The sequence below is a fragment of the Ixodes scapularis genome, unplaced genomic scaffold, assembly GCF_016920785.2.
Source record: "Ixodes scapularis isolate PalLabHiFi unplaced genomic scaffold, ASM1692078v2 PGA_scaffold13__105_contigs__length_92229423, whole genome shotgun sequence".
Lineage (NCBI taxonomy): Eukaryota > Metazoa > Arthropoda > Arachnida > Ixodida > Ixodidae > Ixodes > Ixodes scapularis.
Genome location: NW_024609839.1, coordinates 4,785,305 through 4,812,213, shown reverse-complemented (window position 1 = coordinate 4,812,213; position 26,909 = coordinate 4,785,305). Strand labels below are relative to the sequence as shown.

General features: G+C 45.7%; 3 protein-coding genes across 3 annotated transcripts in view; 1 reads left to right on the top strand and 2 right to left on the bottom strand.

The window, feature by feature from the left end:
• Window positions 1-52: 52 nt before the first annotated feature.
• On the top strand, window positions 53-17,622 carry LOC115318157 (cysteine-rich hydrophobic domain-containing protein 2-like). The gene is made up of 5 exons (XM_042289756.1): window positions 53-220; window positions 3,090-3,144; window positions 7,646-7,801; window positions 12,890-12,946; window positions 17,509-17,622. The coding sequence occupies exons 1-5, from the start codon at window positions 102-104 to the stop codon at window positions 17,620-17,622; spliced, it is 501 nt and encodes a 166-aa protein (XP_042145690.1). The 5' UTR covers window positions 53-101.
• A 2,051-nt stretch (window positions 17,623-19,673) lies between these two features.
• On the bottom strand, window positions 19,674-24,632 carry LOC120841038. Its single transcript, XM_040211870.3, has 2 exons — window positions 21,542-24,632; window positions 19,674-19,786 (listed from the first exon to the last, which is right to left on the bottom strand). Exons 1-2 carry the CDS (start codon window positions 24,630-24,632, stop codon window positions 19,674-19,676), a joined length of 3,204 nt encoding a protein of 1,067 aa, XP_040067804.2.
• An 833-nt stretch (window positions 24,633-25,465) lies between these two features.
• LOC115318152 overlaps window positions 25,466-26,909 on the bottom strand; it is a 37,037-nt gene continuing 35,593 nt past the window's right edge. The window contains exon 3 of the mRNA XM_040211871.2: window positions 25,466-26,658. Coding sequence (XP_040067805.2) covers window positions 25,466-26,658 — 1,193 coding nt within the window. The remainder of the gene's footprint in view (window positions 26,659-26,909) is intronic.

Genomic DNA, 26,909 nt, shown 5'->3' with positions numbered 1-26,909 from the left:
GGGCGTACCACGGTTACTTCTCGCGCACAGACGGAAGCAGGAGAGCGACGAGTGCGTGCCCGTGACCCTGAAGCCGGATGGCGGCGTCGCCATAGTCAAACATGGCAGATCTCGACGCGATCTACGAAGAGGACGACGAAGACCTGAGGGCCAACGAAGATTCGTTGGTGAGCCTCGTACCCGAACCGATGGTCATACGAGGCGCCGGAAACATGACAGTGTGAGTACCGGTCAATCTCCTCCGGACGAGCTAGCGCATACTCCACCTGCCTCAACGTCACACGCTGCAAGAGTTCTTCACCCCCCACCGTGCATGCATGCGCTCGCGCGAGCACTTCTATGGTCCATTTTTAAACCATGCTTCGGTGCTTGCTTACGAAAGAAGGAAAAGACCTCCGCGGTATGACCGACAGCGTCTCTGAACGTCAGGTCGCTTTGAAAATAAATAGCGACACAAACAACGTTGGGTTTTTATCCCCTCCAAACGCACAGAGGCAGGTGGCGAGAGCTGCCAGCGACGCGCTTTTTGTTTGTTTGTGCATTTTTCGTGGTAGTTACGGCAAACAAAGGGAACGATATCGCCCAGTGTGTTTTGTTGGCGTGCCGCAACTTTTTCCAGATAGTAACGGCGTGCGTGTGTGGGGAAATGGAGGGGAGGTCTTTTTCCAGCATCGATTCAGCCTCACCCACGTGTTTGTTGTGGTGTCGCGCCGTTCCTCTTTACGTCTCGCACACGTCACGACCATTAAACAGCTCGTCGATCCGGAATTTTGTTTTCATTATCGATCGGCTGATCTACGAAGTCCGATCGTGAAAGGTAAACCCGGCTTTTTAGCTCTCATAGGTAAAGTACGCTTCGCAGAAGGCGGCTGAAACTCCGTGAGATTCTGACGCTTGCGGTAAAGATAAAATGCGAAAGTTTGAGCGCATAATGTTGCCATACTACAGAAAAAAAATTCTATGGGTCGACGTTTACCTGAGCCAAACTTTCACCAAATTCAAATTTCAGACTGCCAGTGCTTGCAGCAATATGTCAGTGAAGAAACTTGTCAGCATGAAAGAAGACAGTATTGTCTTTCTAAGTGGCCAGGGGGGCTATCTTTGACAAATGTTTCGTTTCTACTAAAAAGAAACAGAAGTGACTGAATTGGCATCATGGCGTCTGATTGTTTAGAGGCTCAAATCACGAAAGAAAGAACTTTAGTCCTTTGAGCCTCTAACCAATCAGACGCCATGTTGTCAGCTCCGTCACTTCCGTTTCTTTTTAGGAGAAACGAAATATTTGTGGCACATAGCCCCCAGTTTCTTTCACTGAAATAAAGGCTACAGGCGCCCATAATCTCAAATTACTGCTCGATGAATATTAGGCTCAAGTAGATGTCGGCTCATTGAGAAGTCTTTTTCTTTTTGTGTGTGTCTTTTGATCCAGGTAACTTCATGCGCTCACACTTTCACATTTTATCACCACCGCTAGCATCGGATTCTCACTACGGTTCAGCTTTTTGCGATGCATGGTTTATTTGTAAAAGCCGTCTTTGCTTTTCTCGATTCGACCATGATTGCCCCCTTTACCGTTCACCTCTCCATACTGGCACAAAATCTCCTGCCTGCGAGTGTTCGTGCGATTTGTATTTGTATGACAGTGCTTTCCTTATGTAGCATATTGTATCACCACATATGAACACAGTTGTTGCAGTCTGACAAGATGAGAATGATGGCTTCCTACTTTTGATACCGCTTCGGCGTCTTGAAAGCCTGCAGCGCGCAGCCCCAGCACAGTGCATGCTGGAGCAGGGGCATTTGAAACAGACGCCCCGTCGTTCTTGTCCCCATAGTTTGGACTGTTGCCTTCGTGTGGCTCTCTGATGAGCCAATAAAGATTTTTATTAATACTTCCCTTTTATATGCTATGCATTGGTTCATTACAACTAAGTTCCTTTAGTCGACTGTTCTTGAGTGGTGTGACATGGAGGCACTACTCGGAATTGTAAGGGACATTGTCAAAAATCGAGCCCAGTCAGGGAAAATAAGCCGGAAACGCCATCCAGTGCCCTGAGCAAAGACTTGCGGACTTGGTGGAAGAAAAATGGACAATAAATTCTGCTTAGAGCACAGCGCAGGCGCTGCTCGCCCGATGTAGAGTGTGCTACCCGATGCAAAGGGAACAGCCGACAAATTCAGTCCAAGCATTGGATTGGATTGAGGGCGTGACACTAGACTAGACCCAGCTAGGGCTACTAGAGTTACTAACAAATGGGGAAAGCCGCACACCCCAACCTAAGCTTTACGACAAAAGTATCCAAAAGTGTGCATCTGGTGACCATGCTGCCATTCGGTTATTGACATGTGTAGTTGAGCGTTGTGTTTTCATCGTGTCTCCGAAAGCGGCCTCTTTACTTACGATGCTGGCAGCAAGAAAGTGCTCATTTAATCCGGACTAGACGAACCCGAATATTTCGGAATATGCAAGTTGGATTAAGCCCGTGCAAAATGATTCTCACAGTGCTCAGTGCTCAATGCCTTGTGTTGTAATGGGCTTATATATTTAACCGCCTTTACAGTGGTTAGGAAATTTCACCTGAAATTGTCAGGGAAGTTCAAAGTAATAATTTGTAGACACCCAGATCCACATAATAAGCTTCTTCATTGACTCTACTCCCGGAGTAACAGGATGCCGTGGTACGGGACAAAGCAAAACACACTGCAGCAGTGACCAGTTGTACCTTCTGTTTAAAAAAAAAGTCACCATTGAGCTGACAACTTCTAAGTGTTCCTATGTATGTTTTCCAGTGTTGATCGTTCCCCCGTATCGTTGTGCTTTTCAAACCCTTGGTGCAAACCATGGTATCTTTTAAATGCGAAGCCGTGCCTCGCTCAATTATTTATATGATTTACAATATATTTGCATACCCAAGCGGGGAGGGGTGTACGCACATCATTTGACAGGTCTCTTGTCATGTCACAACAATCACATCTTCATTATCTTCAACGTGTTATGCGGTCCACGCGTGGGACCGATCCCATTGTCCAATGGATATCTTTGAAAAGGAGGCAGTTTGTTTAGAAATGTGGCTTTCTTGTGCTTTCAGGTTTGGCCTGAGCAATAAATTCGACACGGAATTCCCGCCAACGCTATCTGCTAAGGTAAATACCCTCTCCGAAATCCGCACCCAATCACTGACAACCCTTAATCGCGGTGGTTATCTTGAAATAGGCACTTTTAGGGATATGCTAGTCTTAAGAAAAAAAGGTTGAGATTTAAACACAAATCTGGCTGTGATATGGTGACGCACAAGGTGGGGCCATGAAATTTTGCTGGCTCAATTGTTGTAAAATTGCTTTTTCTCGCTAACATACTTTGGTCCATTTATGGCCAAACCAACTTGATTATAGGCTGTGATACATTTTGCTGGCTTGCAGAAGCTCCTGTGTGCAAACAATCATTCTGTATTGTCTATGAATGCAACCTTGAGCGAGGCTTGCACCAGTTTTTTCCTAACTTTAGTTTTAATTAATAATAACTGCCTACTATCACTGAGAGATAACTGTTCCTGTCTAGGAAAACAATCTTTAACAGGCCCAGTGAGACTGTTCAGTGCGTTTGGAGCTAGTCTTTTACCGGCGTCCCCGCTAACCCTATTTGAGTTGACCGTTAATCTCAATAGGTGCAGGCTGCGTAGGTGCAACTTCAGACACAGCTGGCAGCTCAACTCTCGCCTTTTTCCACTGTTTTGTTTTTAATTTAATGCTGTATGTACTTTCCCAAAGACATTGAAGAAGCATTCTGCCGCATTTAAAACAAAAAGGAAACTGGTTACTATCTTTGTTGGGTACGTGCACGACCAAACAAATGTGGCTGGTATGTTTGTTTTGTCTTACGACGAGTTTTGCTGGCGCCGCCTGCTCGGCAGTGTCAGTCGACAAAGCTGTCGAAAATCATTGACAACAGAAGGTGGCCGAAAGGCACGCATATTTGACGCGCACAAATGATGTGATACCAATCTACACGGCACGACTCTGACATCAAACTTAGAAAGCGTCAACATTCAAACAATATATTGCGCATACCACACGGTACACCATTATTCGAAAAGGATTTATCTGAGAAAGATATAAAAAAAGTGAAAGCCGTTTACAAATCCCTGTAACGCCGAATTAGAGCGCAGCTCTTGAGGAGGAGGAGGGAGGGTACTGGGGGGGGGGGGTCACGTGACCTTGGGGGGTCACGTGAAGATGCCGATGATGTCATCAGTGACGTCACTGATGACATCATCAGTGACGATAACTATGCGGACTCCGATGACGTCATCAGCGATGATGACGATGACGATGCGGATGTCAGTGACGTCATCAGTGACGTCACTGATGACGTCATTCGTGATGATGACGATGCCGATGCGGATGCCGGTGACGTCATCAGTGACGTCACTGATGACGTCATCAGTGATGATGACGATGACGATACGGATGCCGGTGAGGTCATCAGTGACCTCACTGATAACGTCATCGGTGATGATGACGATGACGATGCGGATGCCGGTGACGTCATCAGTGACGATGACGTCATCGGGGAGGTCACGTGACCTCGGGGGTGGTGTCACGTGACTTCGGGGGTCACCTGTCTTTGGGTGTCACGTAACCTCTGGGGGTCACGTGACCACGTGACCTTGGGGTGACCTTGGGGTGACTTTGGTTACGCCTACGCCGACGCCGACGCCGCTCAAGCCGGGAACGGGCCCCTAAGAGCTGCACTCTAATAACGCGACACAGCAGTGTCGACGACAGTCGCGCCTCTACAGTCGGCCGTAATCCAAAAGGACCTGGTTTTGGGGAAAGCTTCCTTTTTTTTTTCACAATACCAGCACCAAGCAGAGAGACAATTAAAACAAATACCTCCGACTTGCATAACAATATCAACATTTATCAGACGTTTCGTCTCCTATACGGGAGACATCATCAGTGCGGCCTGGGAACACCCGACTAGCTACCAGAAATTCAACGCTTCTTCTTCCTTCTCTTCATCCGTAGCGCTGGTTCTGCCGACTTCTTCGTCCATGGCATACGGGAGACATTATCATCGTCTGCCCTTGCTTCAACTTCTTTTTACGTCCGTCCTGAATGGTAAGTTAAATGACAAGTTATTTCAGGATGTCGGTGTATACGTCGGGGAGGGGGCCGCGGTTAGAATTGCAGGCGGATGGGTCACTGCGAATACACCATGATTCCAGAAATCTTCTGGGGCCCCACCGTTGTTCGCGTGCCAGGGTCACAGCGTTCGCCAGGTCAAAAGTGTGACCAGTCGTCCAACAATGGTCTACCAGTTCAGTTTTTGATCTGGAACCCCTCCTGAATCTCAAAGTGGTGTTGTATACAAAGTGAACTGTCAGGACTGTGACAAGTGTTACATCGGAGAAACTGGCCGCAAACGGAGTACCCGCCTCAAAGAGCACAAAAGAGACTGGAGAAGGCAACACATGCCACAAGATCAAAAACTGAACTGGTGGACCATTGTTGGACGACTGGTCACACTTTTGACCTGGCGAACGCTGTGACCCTGGCACGCGAACAACGGTGGGGCCCCAGAAGATTTCTGGAATCATGGTGTATTCGCAGTGACCCATCCGCCTGCAATTCTAACCGCGGCCCCCTCCCCGACGTATACACCGACATCCTGAAATAACTTGTCATTTAACTTACCATCCAGGACGGACGTAAAAAGAAGTTGAAGCAAGGGCAGACGATGATAATGTCTCCCGTATGCCATGGACGAAGAAGTCGGCAGAACCAGCGCTACGGATGAAGAGAAGGAAGAAGAAGCGTTGAATTTCTGGTAGCTAGTCGGGTGTTCCCAAGCCGCACTGATGATGTCTCCCGTATAGGAGACGAAACGTCTGATATATGTTGATATTGTTATGCAAGTCGGAGGTATTTGTTTTTAATCATGAATCCCAGCTTTTGGAAAATTTTTTGCGCAGAGAGACAACTGTTCTCTCCAGTCCCCAAGATAAACCTCTACGCAGATTATCTCTGGGACTTGAAAGAACAGTTGTCCTTGTTTGAAGAATTGTGTCGTGGACCGTTCGATGTTCTTTTCTTGCTTTGTTTCTTGTGAATGTCGAGCAGAACCGCTGAAATGGTGTGCGCTTACCAGCGTCATTTTAACGGGGGAAGACAAGAGAGAAAGGGCACGGAGCATGCTCAAGGAAAATAAAGCAGAAACTTCCAAGAGAGGCTGGAAATCTTTCTATGCGAAACCGCAAAACATAAGTGGGGGATCGCACTGTGCAGGTTTCAACAATCCAGGAGAGTGGCAGAAAAACTATTAGGGCATGCGGGAATCGCACCAGACGCTTTCATCATCAGCAGCATGGTGGCGGCCTAGGAGCGTTATTTCGGAAAGGTTGTGTTTGGTTTGCCCTGGCTGGGCATGCCCGACCCGGAGGAATAACACATAGTCAGTTCCGGTTGCTGTCCCGACCGGTATTTCCCTCTACAAAAGTCGAGTGTCCTGCTTTCGCCTGTAATAAAATCTAGGCCCACTATCACGGGTGCCGCGAGTCCTGGCAGATAAAGAAATCGCTGACGCCGCTTCTTTCCATTAAACAGAGTCCGCAGCCTCACGGCTCCTGCAGCTGTTATCGCTGTGCCAGAAGCTAGCTGCAAACGGGTCTTTGCATTCCTGGAGGCTCGTCTCCTATGCTTTGCCTAGGAATCACCTATAAGCGATATGGCGGCCCCAGAATCCTAAAGCATGGCAATGGGAACATGAAGCAGTGAAATCGTCGCGCGCGGTTCCATTATGTTGGCCTCCGGCTAGATTCGACGTACCGATGGAATTTGTGCCGTGGCCTCACTGCTCCCATGGACTGTGATGACCGTCAGCGAGTCGCTGGCTGGAATGAAGCACCACCAGTGCTCGTTGGTTTTCTGTTAGTATTCTTCCTCGTCCCGTCCACGTCCAATTAAATGTAGTCTCTTGTTGTTGAAACCGTTTTGCTCCGTGTTCTTTCTCCGGGTAGGGCATGCAGCAAGGCAAACCGATCACTAGGTGTACACTCTATTGCTGGCTAAGTAAAGCGAGAAAAGCTCTGCCTGCAAAGCCCTACATTCTTTCGGTTTTAACAGATCAAACACTGGAGAGGAGGCAGGTGAGCTCTCTTCCTCTTTGGCATTCACTCTGCTAAAGTAGAATGATTGCAGGGCTTTTTGGGCGAAGCTTGTCTTGCTTTTCTTAACCTGCAACAGAGTATATACTCAAGGACACCTTGCTGTGGCTATGCGGTCAAAGTTTTCGGCCCATGGGCGCTCGAATATCAGAGCCGTGCACGAGCGCTCTTCACTTCTGAAATGACACAGGAAGTAGTTCACGTGTATAGAGGTTTGCATTCGTGAAGTCTGTAACGAGTTTTAGGAATGTGCATTAAAAGATGTTGGGCAGAATACGAGGCAAGCAAGTGGCTCTAACTGAGCAGGCGAAACAAATGGGCACTATGAGCAGATGCCGTTGCCGGACCCATACTTTTCATCCACCATAGTCGATGGGAAATGGCGCCACCCTCGTTTACACGTAGGGCCGAAAGTTGTTTCTCGTGCGAGGTGGCGTGCTGTGGTAGCTGTAATTTAACCAGCTGCAAAATTACCGCAGGTGGCTCCAGAAGAATTCAAAGCTACCATGGTGCGCATCAACAGCGTCCTGCGCAGGACTCTACCCGTGAACGTCAAGTGGCTTTTCTGCGGCTGCCTGTATTGTTGCTGTACCCTCGGATGCTCGCTCTGGCCCGTCGTCTGCTTGAGCAAACGGGTGAGTCGTTCGTCTTCTCGAACACTGAGCTCCCTCCCCAACGTTTATCTTTTCCCCAAGTTCTCTTTGGGAGCATCTAGCCCAAGCGCTAGGAGGAAGTACAGTGGAATCTCTATAATTTGAACCCAAAGGGGACCAAAACGTTCTTTGAATAATGCAAAGTTTGAACTACTGGGAGTTTCCTTCCTTATAACTCATGGGACGGGACCTGCATGTTAGATTGAATTATCCACGAGTTTGAATATAGAGGCTTTAAATTAACGAGATTCCACTGTAGTAATGAACCCTTTTCAAGTAACAAGCACAGTCTAGAAGATTGCCTGTGAACTTCAAACGAAGTGCAGCCCAACATAGCATCCGCCCGTCAAAACGTGCTGGCATTGTATCGGTTTTTATTGATATTTATGCTGCATACTACCATTGCTTAAAAGAGAGTCGCCGAAAAAGGCTAAATAAGCGCAAATACGGGTTCTGATCACGTTGGTCGTGCGAGACGTTGCCCTTCGAAGAGAACGACAGCGGGAAGCAAGGCGAGGTGAGAGGGTGTATGTACAGGGTGGGGCAGTAAGGACCGACACATTTGGCACGCCTTGCAAAATTCGAATTCCAAACATGCATGCGTGAAATTGGGCACGAAAGCATAGTTTAGCAAGAAGTTTTATGTCTTCTTTTCAGAGCCCAACTTGGAGGATGTGAAATGTAAGAAATAAAGCGAAACCAGTGGCCGTGTATTTTTTTTTTCCTATAAAAGCCTGTTTGTCGTCTCCAAACTGGTTTACGAGTTCGCTCCCGCATGGCTCGCTGTACGCAAAAACACTAAGAGCCAATAGTAGAGGCTGGCGATGTGCGAGATAATCGCGTTAATTAATACTTTTTAACAATATATGATGAATAAAGACCACCTGTGGGAAAGCTCACAAACCAGTGTGCAGACAACAAACATCTTGTATAGGCCATAGGAAATGCACAGCCGTCGTTTGTGCTTTAATTTTAATATATTACCATCCCTGACTTAAGCTTTGAAAAAAGAGACATACATCTTGAGAGACTATGTTCGCGTCCCAATCGCGGGTATGCAAGAATTTGAAATTTTGCAATGCATGCCAATGTGTTGATCCCTATGGCTGCACCCTGTAGGAGCATAGGCATACTGGAAAGATTTGTTCGGTGCAGTTTCACAGGAGCCCAAAAAATAAAAATAAATTTAGCCTGAACCTTTTTCATTGGGCAACAGGTTGTGCCACCTACAGAGTGCAGATTTCTCTATTTTTGGTGCCACTTATCCAAAATGGGAAGCAATGGTCCTTGATGATAGCGATGCTTCTATCGCTTCTCGTAACGAATGTTCTCAACAGGTCTGAGAAACAAGGCTCTAGTGCAGGCTGCAGTTCTTTGTTTTTCATCTCCTTTTCCTTTGTAGAGTCAATTTGGCACAACGTAGGAACACTAAGACAGCACAGACGTGTCACCATCTTTGAGTCTCGCAACACAGCCCTCAAAGTTCTGCACGACTTCACCAGGAAAAATAAGGTCTATTGTGCTTCGATCCCCGCCATGTCGAATCTCGGGAGATACAGTGAAATACAACCCGAACAAATTTCAAGGCACCTCAAAGAAAAGTTTACATAGGTGAAAGTTCACCCCATTAAATGCTTTATGCACAGCGTGGCTTTGCTGGGGAATTTGAGTTTTTTCATCTGAGTGGTTTTTTTCAATTCAAGTTTCTTCAAGTGATATTTCACTGTACGCTTTGTTTCTCCGTGAGTGCAAGTCACGTAGAAGCTGCTATAGACTGGAGGTCAGATTTATGAAACAATCTTACGAACGCTGGTTCCAAAATTATCCGAAAAAAGCTACAACGGCAGCGATTTCGCCATCCAAGCAGCTGCCAAGGGCTAGTTCGGCACACTAGGCCTAGCAAGGCACTCCTACGCTATGTTGCTCCGACTGTCCCTGGCCAAGACCGTCTGCTGAATAGAATGTGCCCGCGCGACCCTTGACGACCTTTTCCGTATAAATAGTTTAACTTCTGACCTCCCATCGTAAACCGGAGACACGGAAAAATAAAAAAACGGACAAAACAACAACAAGTCTCAAACACAGCTTCTAGTTTATTTGAACACCTCCGCTCTTATATATACACAACAACCCTCCTCTCCAAAGGTCGACACACCTCTTCTCCACTCCATCAACGACATCTAAAAATGAACCAATGACACATGCTACCTCCCTTCCTTTCATACCAACCAAAAACTGACCCCTTTCCAATCCAAGAAACAGGCACTCAAACCCTGCTAACAATGAAAACACCCCCCCCCCCCCCAACCACAAAAAAAAAAAAAAGAGATAGGTTTTACGGAACCGGGTTGCCTAAAGAAACACCAAAACCCTGATTTAGCTTGTCAAGTAGGAGTTGTATACGACATTCCGTTGCGGTGTGGATTGTCTTATGTAGGCCAAACTGGTCGCTGTTTGAATGATAGATTGCTGGAACATAAAAGGGCGGTAAAAGACAATGCGCAGAATTCAGAAATAGCTAAACATGTTGTAGACTGCAATCACTGTCAGCCTGAGTGGGGGGATACCCAGGTATTGCATAAAGAGAAAGAAAATGGTAGGAGAGTTGTGAGGGAGACTTTATGTATTTTGGAGCGTGGCAATTGTGTCAGCACACCGTCCTTGGGTTTCGGAAGTGAACTGAAACGGTTTCTATGTCTTTAATTTTTTTTTTTTTTTTTGAGGGGTGGTTGAATGCTAACACCGTGTCTGTTCGATAGGCCTGTTATCAGTTGTGGCTGGTCGGTTCCGTAAAACCTATCTCTTTTTTTTTTTTTGTGGGGGGGGGGGGGGTGTTTTCATAGTTAGCAGGGTTTGAGTGCCTGTTTCTTGGATTGGAAAGGGGTCAGTTTTTGGTTGGTATGAAAGGAAGGGAGGTAGCATGTGTCATTGGTTCATTTTGAGATGTCGTTGATGGAGTGGAGAGGAGGTGTGTCGACCTTTGGAGAGGAGGGTTGTTGTGTATATATAAGAGCGGAGGTGTTCAAATAAACTAGAAGCTGTGTTTGAGACTTGTTGTTGTTTTGTCCGTTTTTTTTTATTTTTCCGTGTCTCCGGTTTACGATGGAAGTTCTTCACCAGCTCGCCTGTGCTTTTACCCTTTCTTCTGACCTCGATTTTTAGCTCAGAAGTCAGTCTCTTCCGCTTGTCATTGCCTTGTTTTCAGAGGCAGCAGCGGCAAATGCTCTTGCTGAAAAAGGAAACTTTCGTTGATTCTACATAATGTAGAGAGATGGCCCGCAAAAATCACTTTCTCAGTGCCTCGCCTCATGTTAACCACTTGTGCAAACCTGATCACTACACCTGACAAACCTCTTCACTTTTCTTTTCTTCTTTTTCAAAAATATGTTGTTTGGTGGAATGCCCTTCCCGATTCCTTTGTCACCAAAACAAACCCCAAATATTTTTGGACTCATATTTCTTTTATTTAGCAATGTTGTAATTTATGTTCTATCATTTCTTTTTTTAAAATAGTGGTGGCTGTGTGATTTGCTTTAGATATTTATTCTTATTTTTTTTGCTTTGATTCTTTTGATTCTTTTTAGTCAGTTTTTCCTCGTAATGTGTGTGCCTTTTGTCTTATGTAATCCACTTAAAGAAACCTTTAAAGGGCCACAGAAAAAAAAAAGTTTTTTTTGAACAGTTTGGTTGGGACACGCGTCTCACAAAATTAATTTTACGTGAAAAAAAAATACATTTTGGGGCAGTATTGACGGCTCGAGATTTATTTAAAAATCTGCGCGGAAAGCCCATGACGTCACGGAATGGTCATACACTCTCGCCACCTTAACGTGATGGCCAAGCCGATCCACCTCTCTATGCACCCGAAATGCCGAGAGAAAACAAGTGGAAAGGAGGTGACACCGTCAATATTGCTCTAAAAACGTATCTTGGTTTTGCGTAAAGCTAGTTTTTTGACACGCGTGTTTCAACCAGACTGTTTAAAAACATTTATTTTATTTTCAGTGGATCTTTAAGGTATTTCAGTAAATAAATAAATAAATAAAAGATTGGTCCCGAAGCGCTGACCGAGATGCAGTCCAACAGCGCTGTTCCAGCGACTCGATCAAACACGCGCATGTCCCTTCCCAGTGTATTAAATATGTATTTACATGGCTCTTGCCGACACTTTTGTAGTTCACATGTGTGTTGTTGGACGACTGCTCGCTCCTACAGCCCCGAGGCTGCGAAAAAACGCTGCAGCAATTTTTTTCCCTGTGCGCCGCTTTTGCAGACGTCCAGTGCAAGCCGTCTTCTTTTAGCAATGATGGTAGTTGTGTTGACTTCGTAGTGATTGAGTTTACAGTCTCGACCGAGGCGGTTTTCCGGCATCCTCTCTCGACATTAGGGCCCATGTAAATCATAGCGTCGTCATTTCACTGCGCGGAAACAATCTCCAGACAAGCATTGGCGGAAAGTCCACCTGCGCTTGTTGTAATTCAGAATCCACGTGCTCCGAAGCGGGTTGAGCCCCGATAGGTTGTTTGTGTTGCCGAAAGGACTATCGCCATAGCAACAACCACGCTCTCGCTGGCATCGGTAGCCTGCAGGGCACCAAAAGTCTACAACTTGAGTTCGTAAGTATTAGCTTTCGCACTTCTTGCGATGTGTGCAACTTGCGAACATAGCTAAGTTGCGTAGCCTGAGAATGTCTTCGTGAATCTGGCCTCTGTAGCTTTAAAGTTTCGACTAGTGCCCGTGGCAAGAAAAATCAAGTATCCTTCGGTCGTGTTTTCCACATTGTTTAAAACAAATCTGAAAGAACTACATGCTTATCACTTGGGAAAAACTCTGAAGCCCCGTGCTGTACATTTTTTTGTTGTTTTTGTTAGCACACTAGAACAGGTGCTGACAGACGCTTGGTGTATGACCCCAACTTGTACACAATTAGATGCTGCAACGCCGCATTTATGATTGCATCTTGCAAACACTAAAGCGCCAATGTACACTTTTGACCGCGTATAGACGGCTACAGACCTTCGAAGACTGTGTCGGAACGGGATAGAAAACCGGAATCTATCTTATTTGCAGACGCGGCATTCGATAGAGAAAGTCCTGGACTGGGAGAATAGTCACCTTTACCACAATGTAGGTGTGCCTTCAACGCCATGCGGTCCTGTTTTTATGCCCATTGCATTTCTTCAGACAACCGTAAGAGGGCTGTCTCATTCTAAAATTGGGCTGAAGTCAAACACGAAATTACACCATTCTACTTCATTTCAACTTTAAAAAACGTTGCGCCTAGTACCCTATCTGGTGAGAACAGGCATGTCTCAAAATGTGTCTGTCGCAAAAAACATTTTTTTTACTAATATTTATGCTACAATACAAACTTTTTGGTTTGCGGACGAAACCGAAACTGTACCCCTGTGGGATGATGATGATAGCGTTTGTACCCAACTAGTGTCCGCTCCGAGTTTGCTGGACCTCCGAGTTGCCTCAGAGCGAACACTATAGCCCATTTCAACACAAGAAGGTGGGGCGAGGGAAAGGAAGGCTGGGGAGGAGCAAGCAGACGGTATGCTGGAGAGGGGGAAACTTCCTCCTTTCTTTTGCGTTTCGTCTGCCTCCTCTTCCCCAGCCCTCGTTTCCCTCGCTCTACTTTTTTTTATTATAATAATAGTTTATTTACCATATACATGTATACTATATGGTGAAAGCTGGGGAAGAAAGCTTACAAAGAGCTTGACTGGTCCCCAGACCCCTCAGAGGAACACAGCGGTCTCAAAAATTGTACAAAGCAAAGAAGTCCACCAATTCAAAACAGGAATAAGAAAACAAAGGGAAGAAAATCAAAACACTGGGCCGAAAATGCCAACTAGGTATCAGCCACACACAACAATGAAGAAAATGGACATGCCAAATACAAAAAGTTAACACGACATTATTTCAAAGAAAATATTCACGGATCTCACGTGGGGTTAAAAATACTATATCAACATTGGAATGCGAGAAAGTGTTGATCAACGGAGGCAGGGCTCTTCTAATCGTCTGAAGGCCGTAGTCAGAACGCGATGTGTCTATCTATTATCCAATGGTCAGGGTGACGAAGGGTATGCGTTTCCGGTTTTTTTCTGACGGAAGCCAAGTCAAATAAAAATCTTTTACTCTTGGTATATTCTTGTTTATATTTCCTGGCAAGTCTATATTTGGAATTTTTATGTATTTTCATTATCCCCAGATTAGCAAAAGCTTTCTTGAGTTGGAATGGACAATAAATAGTTTGATACAAACCTGGCCTAGAGTACAGTTTCGGTTTTGCCCGGAAATCGAAAAATTTGTTCAGCATCATCAATACAACAGGGTGATTCAAGGAGACCCCAGGCTCTTTAAATCAGCCAGAAAATTCGGTTTCTTAACCTATCACGCTACGACTTTGTGCAGCGTTGCCCACAGATGGTGCATTTTTTTGGTAAAATTTGCAAAGAGCGAACTTACCTGAGAAAAAAGTAAAGAAAGAAAAAGGCTTAGCTCCTATGGAAATGCAGCGAAGCCACCGGTCTTCAAACAACATGGCGCCGTTTCGCACGGGAAACAAGAGATGGCGCAAGCGGTCGCGACGCCAACTGCCGCCAACAAACGAGCATACGACGCTTAGAGCCGGCGACTTTCAATCAATCAATGAGTTTATTTTTTCTTTCAAGGGGTACACACTCCTCGAAATGGTACCTTGGTGCAAAAGGCGATCGTGTCGCCTGACTGGGCACCATGACGAGAAACTTCAGTTCTTTGTTGTTACCGCGCCTGTTTTTGTTTCTGCGACTGTCGCTGACAGCGGAACGCGCGCCACTTTTGAGTCGAAAAGATTGTCTGCTAAAAACGCCGGCTCTCGGCGCCGTATGCTCGTCCGTTGCGCCATCTCTTGTATCCCGTGCGAAACGGCGCCGTGTTGTTTGAAGACCGGTGGCTTCGCTGCATTTCCATAGGAGCTAAGCCTTTTTCTTTCTTTACTTTTTTTCAGGTAAATTCGGTCTTTGCAAATTTTACAAAAAAAAATGCATCATCTGTGGGCAACGCTGCACAAAGTCGCAGGGTGATAGGTTAAGAAACCGAATTTTATGGCTGATTTAAAGAGCCTGGCGTCTCCTTAAATCACCCTGCACAAAACAAAAACAAAAACATTTTTTTATATGCATTTATTTTGAAACATTTATTTATTTTGAGGCGTCCTGTCCTTCCAAAAAATATAGAAGTTTTTTTCATAGGTTTAGTGTTTTTTTAAGAGACAGTACTACTCAGGAAAGCAAACTTTTTAACCGTTAGCCTTTTTCGTATAAAATTTGCAGGGCATATTGATAGTTGGTAAAGAGGATGACATGAAAAATTTTAAAAGTATAAGTATATCCTTTAAAAAGTTACATATATGCACATCAAATGAACATGCACCCCCCCTCCCCCCCCCCCAGAAAAACTCTTTTAGAAAAGGTAATGATAATGGCCACTTCTTTTGAACAAGCATAACATCTCTGTAACACGGCTACGTAAAAAATGACAGACCACCATTTCTATTAAAAAGTAGAAATGTGAAAATTAAAAAAATTATTTGCCAGCATTAGGTTTAAGTTACTGCAGCTTTTTTATAACAAAGGACCATGAGAATGCAGAAAGTAATCTCATAGCCAGGTATGTTCGTTACAAAAGTTTCAGTACAGAAACTTCAAAAATTCGATCCACACATCATTTCATTATCAAATGGTAGCATTCCTGAAACAAGATTTGATGCTGAAAAGTGAAATTGAGATAATTGTGTTTGAAAGTTCAGAAACCCACACTTCAGGTGGCAGCTGCATGTCGGAAGTAATTTATTGCAGAAAAAAATACTTCAGTTACGGGAGTGAAACTTTCTGGCAGCATCCATGAGGATAATTGAAAGCGGCTACAAGGTAGTTGGGACCAATCGAGCAGCTTCAAAACCACAAGATGAACCAGTCTGTTTGCAATTTGTCGAGAGATGATAGAACGCATACATAAACAAGATAAGCACCATGATGGTGCGCGTCTGACACTGCCTGCTAGATCTCATCAGCCCAAAGTGTCGGATGTGTCTGCAGTTGAGGTGAAACAATGAATTGCTTGATCATGCCGACAAGGACTGGGGGGGGGGGGGCACAAAATTCTGCGAGCTGTGACGAAACGACGCCGTCATGATATCACCATGTCATGGCGTCAGGTGACGTAACAGTCCTTTGTGACTCTTTTTCATGACTGCTCTTCACTACGGTTTTCTCCTAAGAGTTCGGCTGCAAAAATGGGCTCTGTAATTAAACGAACATCAAATTCCTGTTCAGCAAACAATGGCAATTGGTAGGAGAATCTGTGTAGTACAGTGAAATCCACTCCTAACGATACCAGATATCTCGATGTACTGCTTATAACGGTCAGTTTCTAGAGTTTCAAGACTAGAAACGCCCAGCTTTTAGTCCAGATACAACGATATGTTATGACGAATGAATTTTGGTTTTTTTTTATTATCGTTATAAGTCGATTGCACTGTAGTCAACCCAGTCACACTTTCTTCGTGCTGGCTTTACTCGATAATGGGTAGACTTTTAACAGAAAAGCTCGCGCATCTTCGACGTGCCTGCTTTGCACATCAAGCACATACAGTTAGTCACTCTAATTTAGAGGGAGGGCAGCAAATGTGATCTATGCCAAGGTTCTGACCATGTGAACATCACGTTCAACATTCTGGCGGTTTCGCTTCTTTTTCTAAATCAGATCTTTGCCTCGTTGGGTTTGTACAAACAATTAGCCTCCAAGTTCTTGTTGAGAAAGTAAGTGTGCAGGTTTCGTTCATGAAAATGCCGACCTATAACTAGAGACACCACAGTGTGAACATTTTTCTGTCATTGTGGTTTCTTCCACCTTTTAATATTCAAAAGGGGGGGGGGGGGGGTGTCCACTACACTGCATCTGTTTCGTCATGATAGCAGCAACATCATCTGCTGACTGCTCCGATTTTCAGAAACGCAGAGAAATTTGTGCAAACGCTTGCTTCTTTGAAGCAAGTAAGTGCCGCAGACGGTCTTGCATCCACACTATACACCTTCGACAAGTGCACAACCTGATAGCAGGTTGTAGAGTCGTAATATCATACGATGATATGATGTATTATCAGTATGTAATGTCATCATCATATCAAGGCGATTCATGCTACAGTACAATCTCTTCATACTGAAATCCGAGGCATCGCACTAGCCTCTTCCTCTTGATGGGAATTCCACGTATCGAATGACTAGAATACCACTTTGAAGAAACGGTGAAGTTTCAGTTGCATATCTATAAAGAACCGCCCGTGAAAGTTCCACCAAAAGAGCTTCTGCCATATTTATTTAGGCTAGGCGTAAACCCTCCCATGGGGGCACAGGACTGTTGCTCCAACTCTTGCAGATTATTCAACGGTAAACGAGCGTGTTGTTTTGTTTCAAGTCGGTCTACATTGGAAGCTTGGAAAGAAGTGGTGCGATTCCAACAGCATGATGGAATACGCAAGTACCCTCCGATCGAAAATAGGCTCAAGTTATTGAAACTACTCTGCGTCAGCTTGTTCGTGCTACGGCTGCGAGGCTAGCACAACTTCTGCAGTGCTCAAAGAAAAATCTTATAAATGAGAAAGTGAAGACGTCGAGACATTTCTTCCGTTCTCTCAGACTTTTGTTGCACAGGCTGGCAGCAAAGTTGACGAGATCACTGAATGTCGCTATTGCCCGGTGCCAAATGTGGCGATGGTCAAGGAAACGGCAGCCGTTGTTGCCGTTTTCTAGACCAAATGTTTCCTTAATTAACTTGCATCTACTTCCAAGAGTGGCTTTTGATCCGACACAAAGCAAGCAATGTTAAAATAGTCAGAGTGCAGGCGTGCTGGTGTAAGTTGAACATGGTTGTAAACCTGAGACTGGGGCAGAAAAGAGAACACAGCAGAAGGTGGTAAAAGAGAAGGAAACGTCTCAATTTGAGACGTTGCCTCCTCTTTTACTACCTTATGTTGTGTTCTCTTTTCTGCCCCAGTCTCAGGTTAAGAACCATGTTCAAGCAATGTTAGTTTGAATCAAATCATCATTTTATACTTCTCGTCTAACGGCAATTACATCAATCTTAGTATTACGAATGAAATGGTGTGAAGCTTACACATTCTTACTTTGTTAGCCATTACACATTCTTACTGTGTTAGCTATTGGTCAGTGTCGGCTATTGGCTTTCTTAATAAGCCAAACTGTAGCCGACAGCCATTGCTGACATTTTCGTGATGAAATGTTTCTGCAATCAATGTACACAACTTCCGAAGAGTGGCTTGTCTTGCAACGCAAAATTAACAATGTAATTTTGCTGATGCTCACAGTTTGACTTGTTGTCTAACCATTTTTTTTACAAACAAAATAGTTAAGTTTGCAAATTATGAGGGTCCCTTACCCCTGGTTCTGAAACCAGATGCTGCTCGTCGAATTCATCCCCAAGTTGGCCATCCATCGGCCCGACTAAAGGCCGACGAGCCAGTCCCCCTTTCTCAAGTGTTGCCGCGGTGCTCGGGCCAATGAGGCGGCAAGAGGGCTCTCGAGGACGACAAGAGCGCAGCGAATCTCTGTCACGGCGGAACGAAGACAGCCCCACCCTGAGCATTTGCTGAGTCTTTTTGGAGACCATCTTACAGACAAGAAAACGGCGCAAGGCAAGAGTTCTTAGCCGACGCCACAAAACTACTGTACCAAGTGCAAACGAAAGAGATCTGATGTGTCGTTTAAAAGAAACGTGCGAGCAGAGATGGGTCGCAAAAAAAAACAGAAACAGCAGAGAATTGCACAGGTGCCTTTAATTTACCGTGTTTAAACGTACGTAGGACGCGCTTAGACTTAACAAACTGGAGTTTGCTGGAAGAAGAGTCCCAGACCTGTTGCTTGTTCGATGCTATTAATCCTTTTCAGATGTCAGCAGTTGCAAGCTGTCTGAGCGTAAACTTGGAAGCACTAGGAATAAAGTTTTTATTGGGCGCTCCGATCTAAAATACGCAAATGTTGTTGACAAGGGTGCTCGTAAAATGAGCGTCATCAACTCCGTAACGACTGCACCTGGCATTTGAGACTGCTTCCTCGTCGTCTGCCGCCAAAGTTTAGAACTTTATGGCGTGCCATTGATCATGATCGTCGGATTGGATTGTGTTGGCTAAGCCCTTTTAACCGGGCAATCAGTTTCAGAAACGTTTGGAAAGGGTCCACACATCAAAACTTGACATTCTGTGCCTCGGAGCTTTGCAAATCGGCGACAATTTTCGCTTTTCACAAATACGAGCCAACTGTCAGAGAAGGATGCCACGAAGAGTGTGTTTGGAAACCTCCAGTATTGTACATTTTCCTTGTTCTTACGACGCATCAGAGTCCCTAGCCAGAAAATTGTTTCTTCCCCTTTATTTTGTTTTTTTCTTGCAGAGAGGAAGGCAATGCAATATGAAAGTTGAACTTTGAGGGGCCAAGGATGACAGTCGTTTTTGTGATAGAGGGTGGACATGTAATTTCTTATTAACGGGGAAATGGTGATTTCAATTCAATTCAATGTTTATTTGATGAGTTGAAGAGTTTGGTCCCATATCCTGGGACCAGCTACTTCAGATCAAGTAATGTACAGTGTAGTGGACTATTTCACTCTCGCAGGTATGCGATGCGAAGAGAAAGGATATCGAGACCAGTTTGATAGAAAGAAAAATAAACTTTAGATTTCGACAGGTAATACAATGATTAAAACGAAAAGCACAAGATATAAGCGCGAATGACATTAGTACAAAAAGGAAAGGGGAAAAAAAAGAAACGATATACTAATGGAAGTCTTACAGTTCACAGATGCGGCGAGCTTCATCAGAGTTCATTTCCTCGTTGCTGGTGCAGCGGCGGAGTCCGGGTTTGGTTGTGCCGTCTTGGCGGAACGAGGTCTTGCGTAAAGCTGCAAGACTTCGACGTGGGGTGAAGACCTTGCGTATAGCTGCAAGCCTTCGCCCCCGTGAGCTTGATGATTGCCTTGTCCGTCCCGAGAACGTTTTGTACTTCCTCTTCGTCTCTCGTCTCAGTCTCTTTTCTAGTGTAAACTGCTCGCTCTTGTCTCTTTCTCTTCTTCATTTTCTTGCTCCCACCTTGTTGACCCCAAAATCACCACAATCACCCCCCACTTGAGAATGTTGTTCAGCTGAAACAACTTCTAGCACGTTGAAGTCATATTGTTCGCAGTCTATCACAACACAATGCACATTGAAAACACATCACTTTTGACAGACACAAAAGTACATACATTTACAAAAGTCACTTAATAAGCACCGCCGGGCACACATACAATTCCAAAAATTCAGTAAATTCGTGATATTGTTCCTTTACAAAAAAAAAAATCTTATTCAGCAACAGACATGCGGCTCATGGAATCAGCGCCCACGTTGTTACTACCCTTAATGTACTCAACAGTAAAGTCATATTCCATCAGCATTAGGCTCCAACGTAATACGCGACTGTTTACATGCTTTGCAGAATTGATGTAAACGAGGGGCTGATGATCACTTTGCAGAATGAATGGTCGTCCAAATAAGAACACGTGAAACTTCTTAACCGCCCAAGTAATGGCTAGTGCTTCTCGTTCCACTGTCGAGTAGGCAGCTTCACGTGGCAGCAGTCGACGACTTGCGTACGATACGGGGTGAAGCACATCATTATGGCGCTGCATGAGTACGGCTCCAATACTTCTCGACGAAGCATCGGTGCGCAACACGAAAGGTTCTGATAATTCTGGGGCTTTTAAGATGGGCTGGCTGGACAGTAGTCCTTTTAGTTTGTCAAAAGACGCCTGTTCGCTCTTCCCCCAATGCACCTTGTTTGGTGCTCTTTTACGTGTCAACTCCGTAAGTGGGTGAGAGATTTCAGAGTACTGGGGTACGAAATCCCTATAGTAGCCCGTAAGGCCAAGGAAAGATCGCACTTCCTTTTTTGTTTCGGGTCGATTGGTAGCTTGAACTTTCTCCAGGGTCTCGACTTGAGGGCGCAGGAGACCATGTCCAACGATGTGGCCAAGAAACTTGACAGATGCGAAACCAATTTCGCTCTTTGTGGGACGGATTGTCAAACCCGCCTGCTTCACGCGCTGGAAGAACAACTCCAGAGTCGTTAAATGCTCCTCCCAGCACTCCGTGGCGATGAGGACATCATCAAAGTAGTGGTAGATGTTCGAGACCCCCTGGACCACTTTTCTCATAAGCCGGGTGAATACAGCTGGTGCTGTTTTGATGCCAAAGGGCATAAATCGAAACTGATAAAATCCAGACGTGGAAGAAAAAGCTGTCATGTGCTTTGAATCTTCGTGCATCGGAACCTGCCAGTATCCTTTAGAGAAGTCAAACTTCGAGAAGTACCGGCTTTTTCCCAACTTTGCAAACATCATGTCCACTCTTGGGATAGGTTCACTGTCGGGAATCAGGACCTTGTTAAGTTGTCTGAAGTCAATGCAGAGTCGCATTGTCCCGTCTTTTTTCTTTACCATCACGATGGGTGCTTGATAAGGTGACTCGGAGGGCTCAATGATGCCCCGTTGTAGCATTTCTTTTACTTCCTCCTGTACCTTTTCTTGGATGGAGAATGGTATGGACTTGAATAGGAGTGTCGGTCGTGACTTTCAACTTGCACTCTACTAGGTGGGTCCTTCCTGGGACATCTGACAGACTTTCTTGGTATGTTGTCAGGAGTCTGGAAACTTGTGCTCGTTGATCGGCAGTCAGCTCCCTTGATATGTTCACGTCTCGATAAGTTTCGTTTGGTTGCAGTGTTGCACACGGGAGGTCTTCTTCCTCAACATTCCCATCATGGAATGCGACCGAAGCTCGTTGAGGTGTCTGATCAACGATTGTCCTCTCTTCGTACTTTTTCAGCATGTTGATATGGAACAAGCTGGTTCTTGTTCCAAGGTCGATGACGTAGTCAACGTCATTTCGTCTCTCTAAGACAGTGAAGGGGCCTTTCCAGGTCAGGATCAGCTTGTTGGTGTCAGATGGCAAAAGGAGCAGGACCCTGTCTCCAACAGTGAGCTGGCGCCTCCTTGTCTTCTTGTCATAATAGGTTTTCTGTGTCATCTTTGCTTTCTTGAGCTGCTCTTGGGCTATCCGGCACGTGTCGTCTAAGCGCTTCCGAAGCTCGACCATGTAGCCGTACGAAGTCTTTGTCTCGTCGTCGATACTCTCCCCTGACCAGAGCTCTTTTAATATGGCCATGGGTCCTCTGACGTATCTACCGTACAGTAGGTCAAAAGGTGCGAACCCGAGGGAGGTCTGTGGCACTTCGCGATATGCAAATAACAGTGGTGCCAAGTATCTGTCCCAGCTCTTGGGGCTTTCCTGACACATTCGTCGGACCATTTGTTTCAGCGTGCCGTTAAAACGTTCCACAAGGCCGTTTGCCATAGGATGGTACGGCGTGGTTGGCATATGTTTAAGCGAAAGCAACCGGCTGAACTCCCTCATGAGCCCAGACATGAACGATCTGCCGCGATCGCTAATGATTTCTCTGGGAAATCCCACAAGTGAAAACATCTCTAGTAAAGCCTCGGCGACTTTCTCCGTTTCAATGCTTGGCAACGCAACCACATCAGGGTAGCGCGTCGCGAAGTCAACCATGGTGAGTACATAGCGGTTTCCCTTCTCAGATGTTGGAGATAGGGGTCCCACAATGTCGATGGCGACCCGCTGGAATGGTGTTTCGATGACTGGCATGTTGCCCAAAGGTACGCGGCCTACTAGGTGCTTTGGGACAGTTCTCTGGCAGGTGTCGCACGACTTTACAAATCGAGTAACGTCTCCTTGAACTCCTGGCCAGTAGAACTCCTCGAGGATTCTATCTGTCGTGCGTTTAATTCCCTGGTGTCCAGCGAGAATTCCCTCGTGTGCCATTTTCAGCACAAAGTCCCGGAGATCGCTTGGAACAACGAGCTGCTCCATCTCCTTCTTTGATGGCAATTTGTACCGTCGAAACAAAATTCCGTTGATTAGTGTGAACTCAATGTCAGCTGATCTTGTAGCAACTTTGTTCCCAACCGCTTCAAAACATCTTTGGAGAGTACTGTCTTCTCTCTGCTTGGCGCTCAGCTCCGTCGAGTTGATGGCCAATGAATTCACTACCGCCACAGGTAATTTACCAGAGTTTCGGGAGGCCTGCTTAGCTGCGGCCCCGGCCTGTGACTCGTTTGGCTCTGTGGCAGCCGATGAAAGGCCCGTCTCAATGAGAACTGGTTCAGTTATTGACCTGCCACAGTCGCTTGCCTCAATAACTGGAGCTGTCCCCTCTCCTTGAAGAGGCGTGTCTTGCTGAATACTCCATATAACGTTAGGATCGGAGGCATCCCGCACACCATCCACGTTTCCTAAAACGACATCATAGAGAGGGTTTTCCATACAGGTCGCTGTCACCTTGCCTTGGAAATAGGGGGAATCAATGTCAACCACCGCTTCAGGCAGACACAATTCTGTCCGGTCAAGCAGGAAGATAACGCGGTTTCGTCCTGTAAGTTTGACGTCAGGAACCAGGGACCGCTTGACTATGACCGAGTTACACCCAGAATCTCGCAGGACGGTGACCTGATGACCCTCGAGTAGTCCTGTTGCCGTGGGCATGCCGTCTGCTTGCACGTCAGTTCCCGTTTTGTCCTCTTCAGCTTTCCCAGCAAGGCGTTTGGATGGACGACTTCCAGATCCGTAGACATTACGATCTTTCCGACGTGTCAGAGAACATGACGCCTGTCCACCACCGTCTGTCTTCTTCGGACAAGCCTCAGCTTTATGCCCGTTTTTGCGACATTTCCAGCAGAAATTCGTCTTCTGATCGGGTCCTCTTGATTTGGCCCAACAGTCTGCTGCCCGATGGCCTTGTTTATTGCAAAGGAAGCACTGCAGATTTCTCTTTGCACCTTGAGGATCAGACATCCTAACTTGCCCTGTCGGCTTGTCAGTCTCTTCTTTCTTTTTGCCGAGGTTGACCAACCCCTGGGCCTCGAGGTAGTGGTCTGCAGTTTCTGCTAGCTTGTCGAGCCCTTGGCAGCCCCTTTCCTTTATAAAAATTGCTAGTTTCTCGTGGCATTTGTTCAGAAATTCTTCGGAGACAATTTTGTCCCGAAGTGCGCAATTAGTGCGCTCCGTCCTTGCCATCTCCTGCCAGTGGTCAAAATAACCTAATAGACGACCAGAAAATTGTCTTCCCGTTTCGGAGTTCTCTGGTTTCGCCTCTCTGAACTTGACACGATATCCTTCCTCAATATAGCGAAATCGTTGGAGGAGAGTCTGCTTTAGTTTAGCATAGTCCATGGCATCGTCGGCAGCCATGCGTCCTACTACACTTAACGCTTCCCCTTTCAAACATAGGCTCAAGGACAAGGCCCATTTTTCCCGAGGCCATTCTTGACTTGTTGCCACCCGCTCAAAACGTTGGATGTATGCATCCAATTCATCGCTCCTTTCGTTAAAGGGGGGTATAAGTTTATGTGGACTCCGATACCCCTGCGCGACACTAGGAGACGTACCCTGATCAGATGCATCTGGAACCCGAGTGATCGATCCTCCTTGCTGCTCTTGTAACCGCAACTTCAGCTCTAGCACAGTGCGTTCTGCTTCTAAACGAGCACTCGTTTGAGCTTCTACTTCTCGAGCCCTTTCTCGCTCTGTTAGACGCTCCTCTCTTTCGCGTGCGCGTTCTTCGTCTATCCATTGCTTTAGCGAAGCCCCTGAGAAACCCAATTCTTTACCAATTACCGTTAACTTCTCAAGATCCATTCTCAACCGACGCGGACACTAGCGAGTTGGAGCTCTTTGAGGTGGAAATTAAAAGCAGTCCTGTCGCGGACGCCAGAAATGTAGTGGACTATTTCACTCTCGCAGGTATGCGACGCGAAGAGAAAGGATATCGAGACCAGTTTGATAGAAAGAAAAATAAACTTTAGATTTCGACAGGTAATACAATGATTAAAACGAAAAGCACAAGATATAAGTGCGAATAACATAAGTACAAAAAGGAAAGGGGAAAAAAAAGAAACGATATACTAATGGAAGTCTTACAGTTCACAGATGCGGCGAGCTTCATCAGAGTTCATTTCCTCGTTGCTGGTGCAGCGGCGGAGTCCGGGTTTGGTTGTGCCGTCTTGGCGGAACGAGGTCTTGCGTAAAGCTGCAAGACTTCGACGTGGGGTGAAGACCTTGCGTATAGCTGCAAGCCTTCGCCCCCGTGAGCTTGATGATTGCCTTGTCCGTCCCGAGAACGTTTTGTACTTCCTCTTCGTCTCTCGTCTCAGTCTCTTTTCTAGTGTAAACTGCTCGCTCTTGTCTCTTTCTCTTCTTCATTTTCTTGCTCCCACCTTGTTGACCCCAAAATCACCACATACAGTATGAATGATGTATAACATCCAAATATAAAATGATAACACCATGAATAATACTCTCAGTTGCCGTACACGAACAAACAAAATACACGGTGAGAGAAGCGATTACGCAATAAATACATTTGTACATATGTACAATAGATTACTGTAACATAGTAATAAACTTACTATAAAAAAAACGCACTTATCTTTTAAGGGCGCGTTGTGGGTGTTTTGACATTCGTATGATACCTAATATCTGTAAACTATCTTTGTGTCAGTAAAAAAATCACGTAGTAAAGCTGATGCCCTCTTCTGGCTTTTTAAGTCGGGCCAAGGTCCTAAAACTTTGGCCAAAGAAAAAGAGCGATTGTCGAGTATGCTTAGTCCCACTCGTAATCGAGTTCGCCACTGGTCGTATCTGGGACAGTCCATTACTATGTGCTCGACGTCTTCCACGGGGTGGCCACACCTGCAGCTCGGTGTTTCCACCTGTCGAATTCGGTAAAGAAATTTGCCGGTGTACGCAACATTTAGTCGTAGGCGATGAATTAGTGTTTCAATAAGTCTGCTCAAGTAATTATGGACTGGGCACCGAAGGTCTGGATCAATTAGAAGGAGTAGGCTCTGTTCCGAGATGCTCTTGAGCCACGTGTCAGGGGACATCATGTTTCTCAGACAACGAATGTACCGCTTGGCATCGCTTTTTGTAAAAGGTGTGAGCTGGACGTTGTTGCTTGTATATGCATCCGTAGCCACTTGGTCAGCTTGGGTGTTTCCTAAAATACCGCTATGTCCAGGAACCCAATGAAGATGTACCGTATGTCCAACCCTTGTTGCTTCCCCAAGTTCTTCACAAATTCGGTACACAAGAGCCATATTTTCGTTGCGAGTGTTCAGGGTATTAATGGATTGTAGTGCTGGCTTGGAGTCCGTACATATAACCCAGAAATTCGCTGTCGAGCTATTTTTGATGTATATTGCAGCCGCGAGTAAAGCATGCAATTCTGCGGTAGTTGAAGAAGTATGATGTGACAACGGAAAGGATGACGAATGGTTGAACTGGAGTACCACAAATGCTGATGTTGATCCTTGATCCTTGGTTGATCCGTCGGTATACACGTGGATGTTGTCGTCGTATCTTTCCTGTAGATGTGCAAGGGTCAATGTCCTTGCAACGTGTGTATTTACCGATGCTTTTGTTTCCATGCCTGGAATGTTCATGTGGACGTATAGTAATGGTAGCTTCCATGGTGGCTTATGAATGTCCTGAACCCAGTGTGCTTGTTCAGGGATTAATAGGGGCACGAAATTTAATGTTCGAAGAAAGTTCGTCCCTTTGCGAGAAAGAATTTTATTAAAAAGGGGCCGCCCAGAAAGTCTAAACAAATTACGGCATACTTCCTGAATGCTTAGGATAGTTACTGGTGGTTCTTTGGCTGTCCCTATTGGAAAAACGTACAAGAAAAAAACCTGCTGCTTGTACAGTTCTGGTACGACACCACCATAATTTCTTTGTGTTATGCATGCAGCTAGTTTGGTTTGGCGTTCTGCATAACTGGAGATACCGGCACCGCTATGGCTCCGGGTCTGTCTATACTGGCAGCCACTTTGCTTGCCGATATGATTCGGTGTGGCTGGTATGATTTTGCGTCCGATGACGTAGGTGCTGCCGTCTTTCCAACAAAACGCTTAT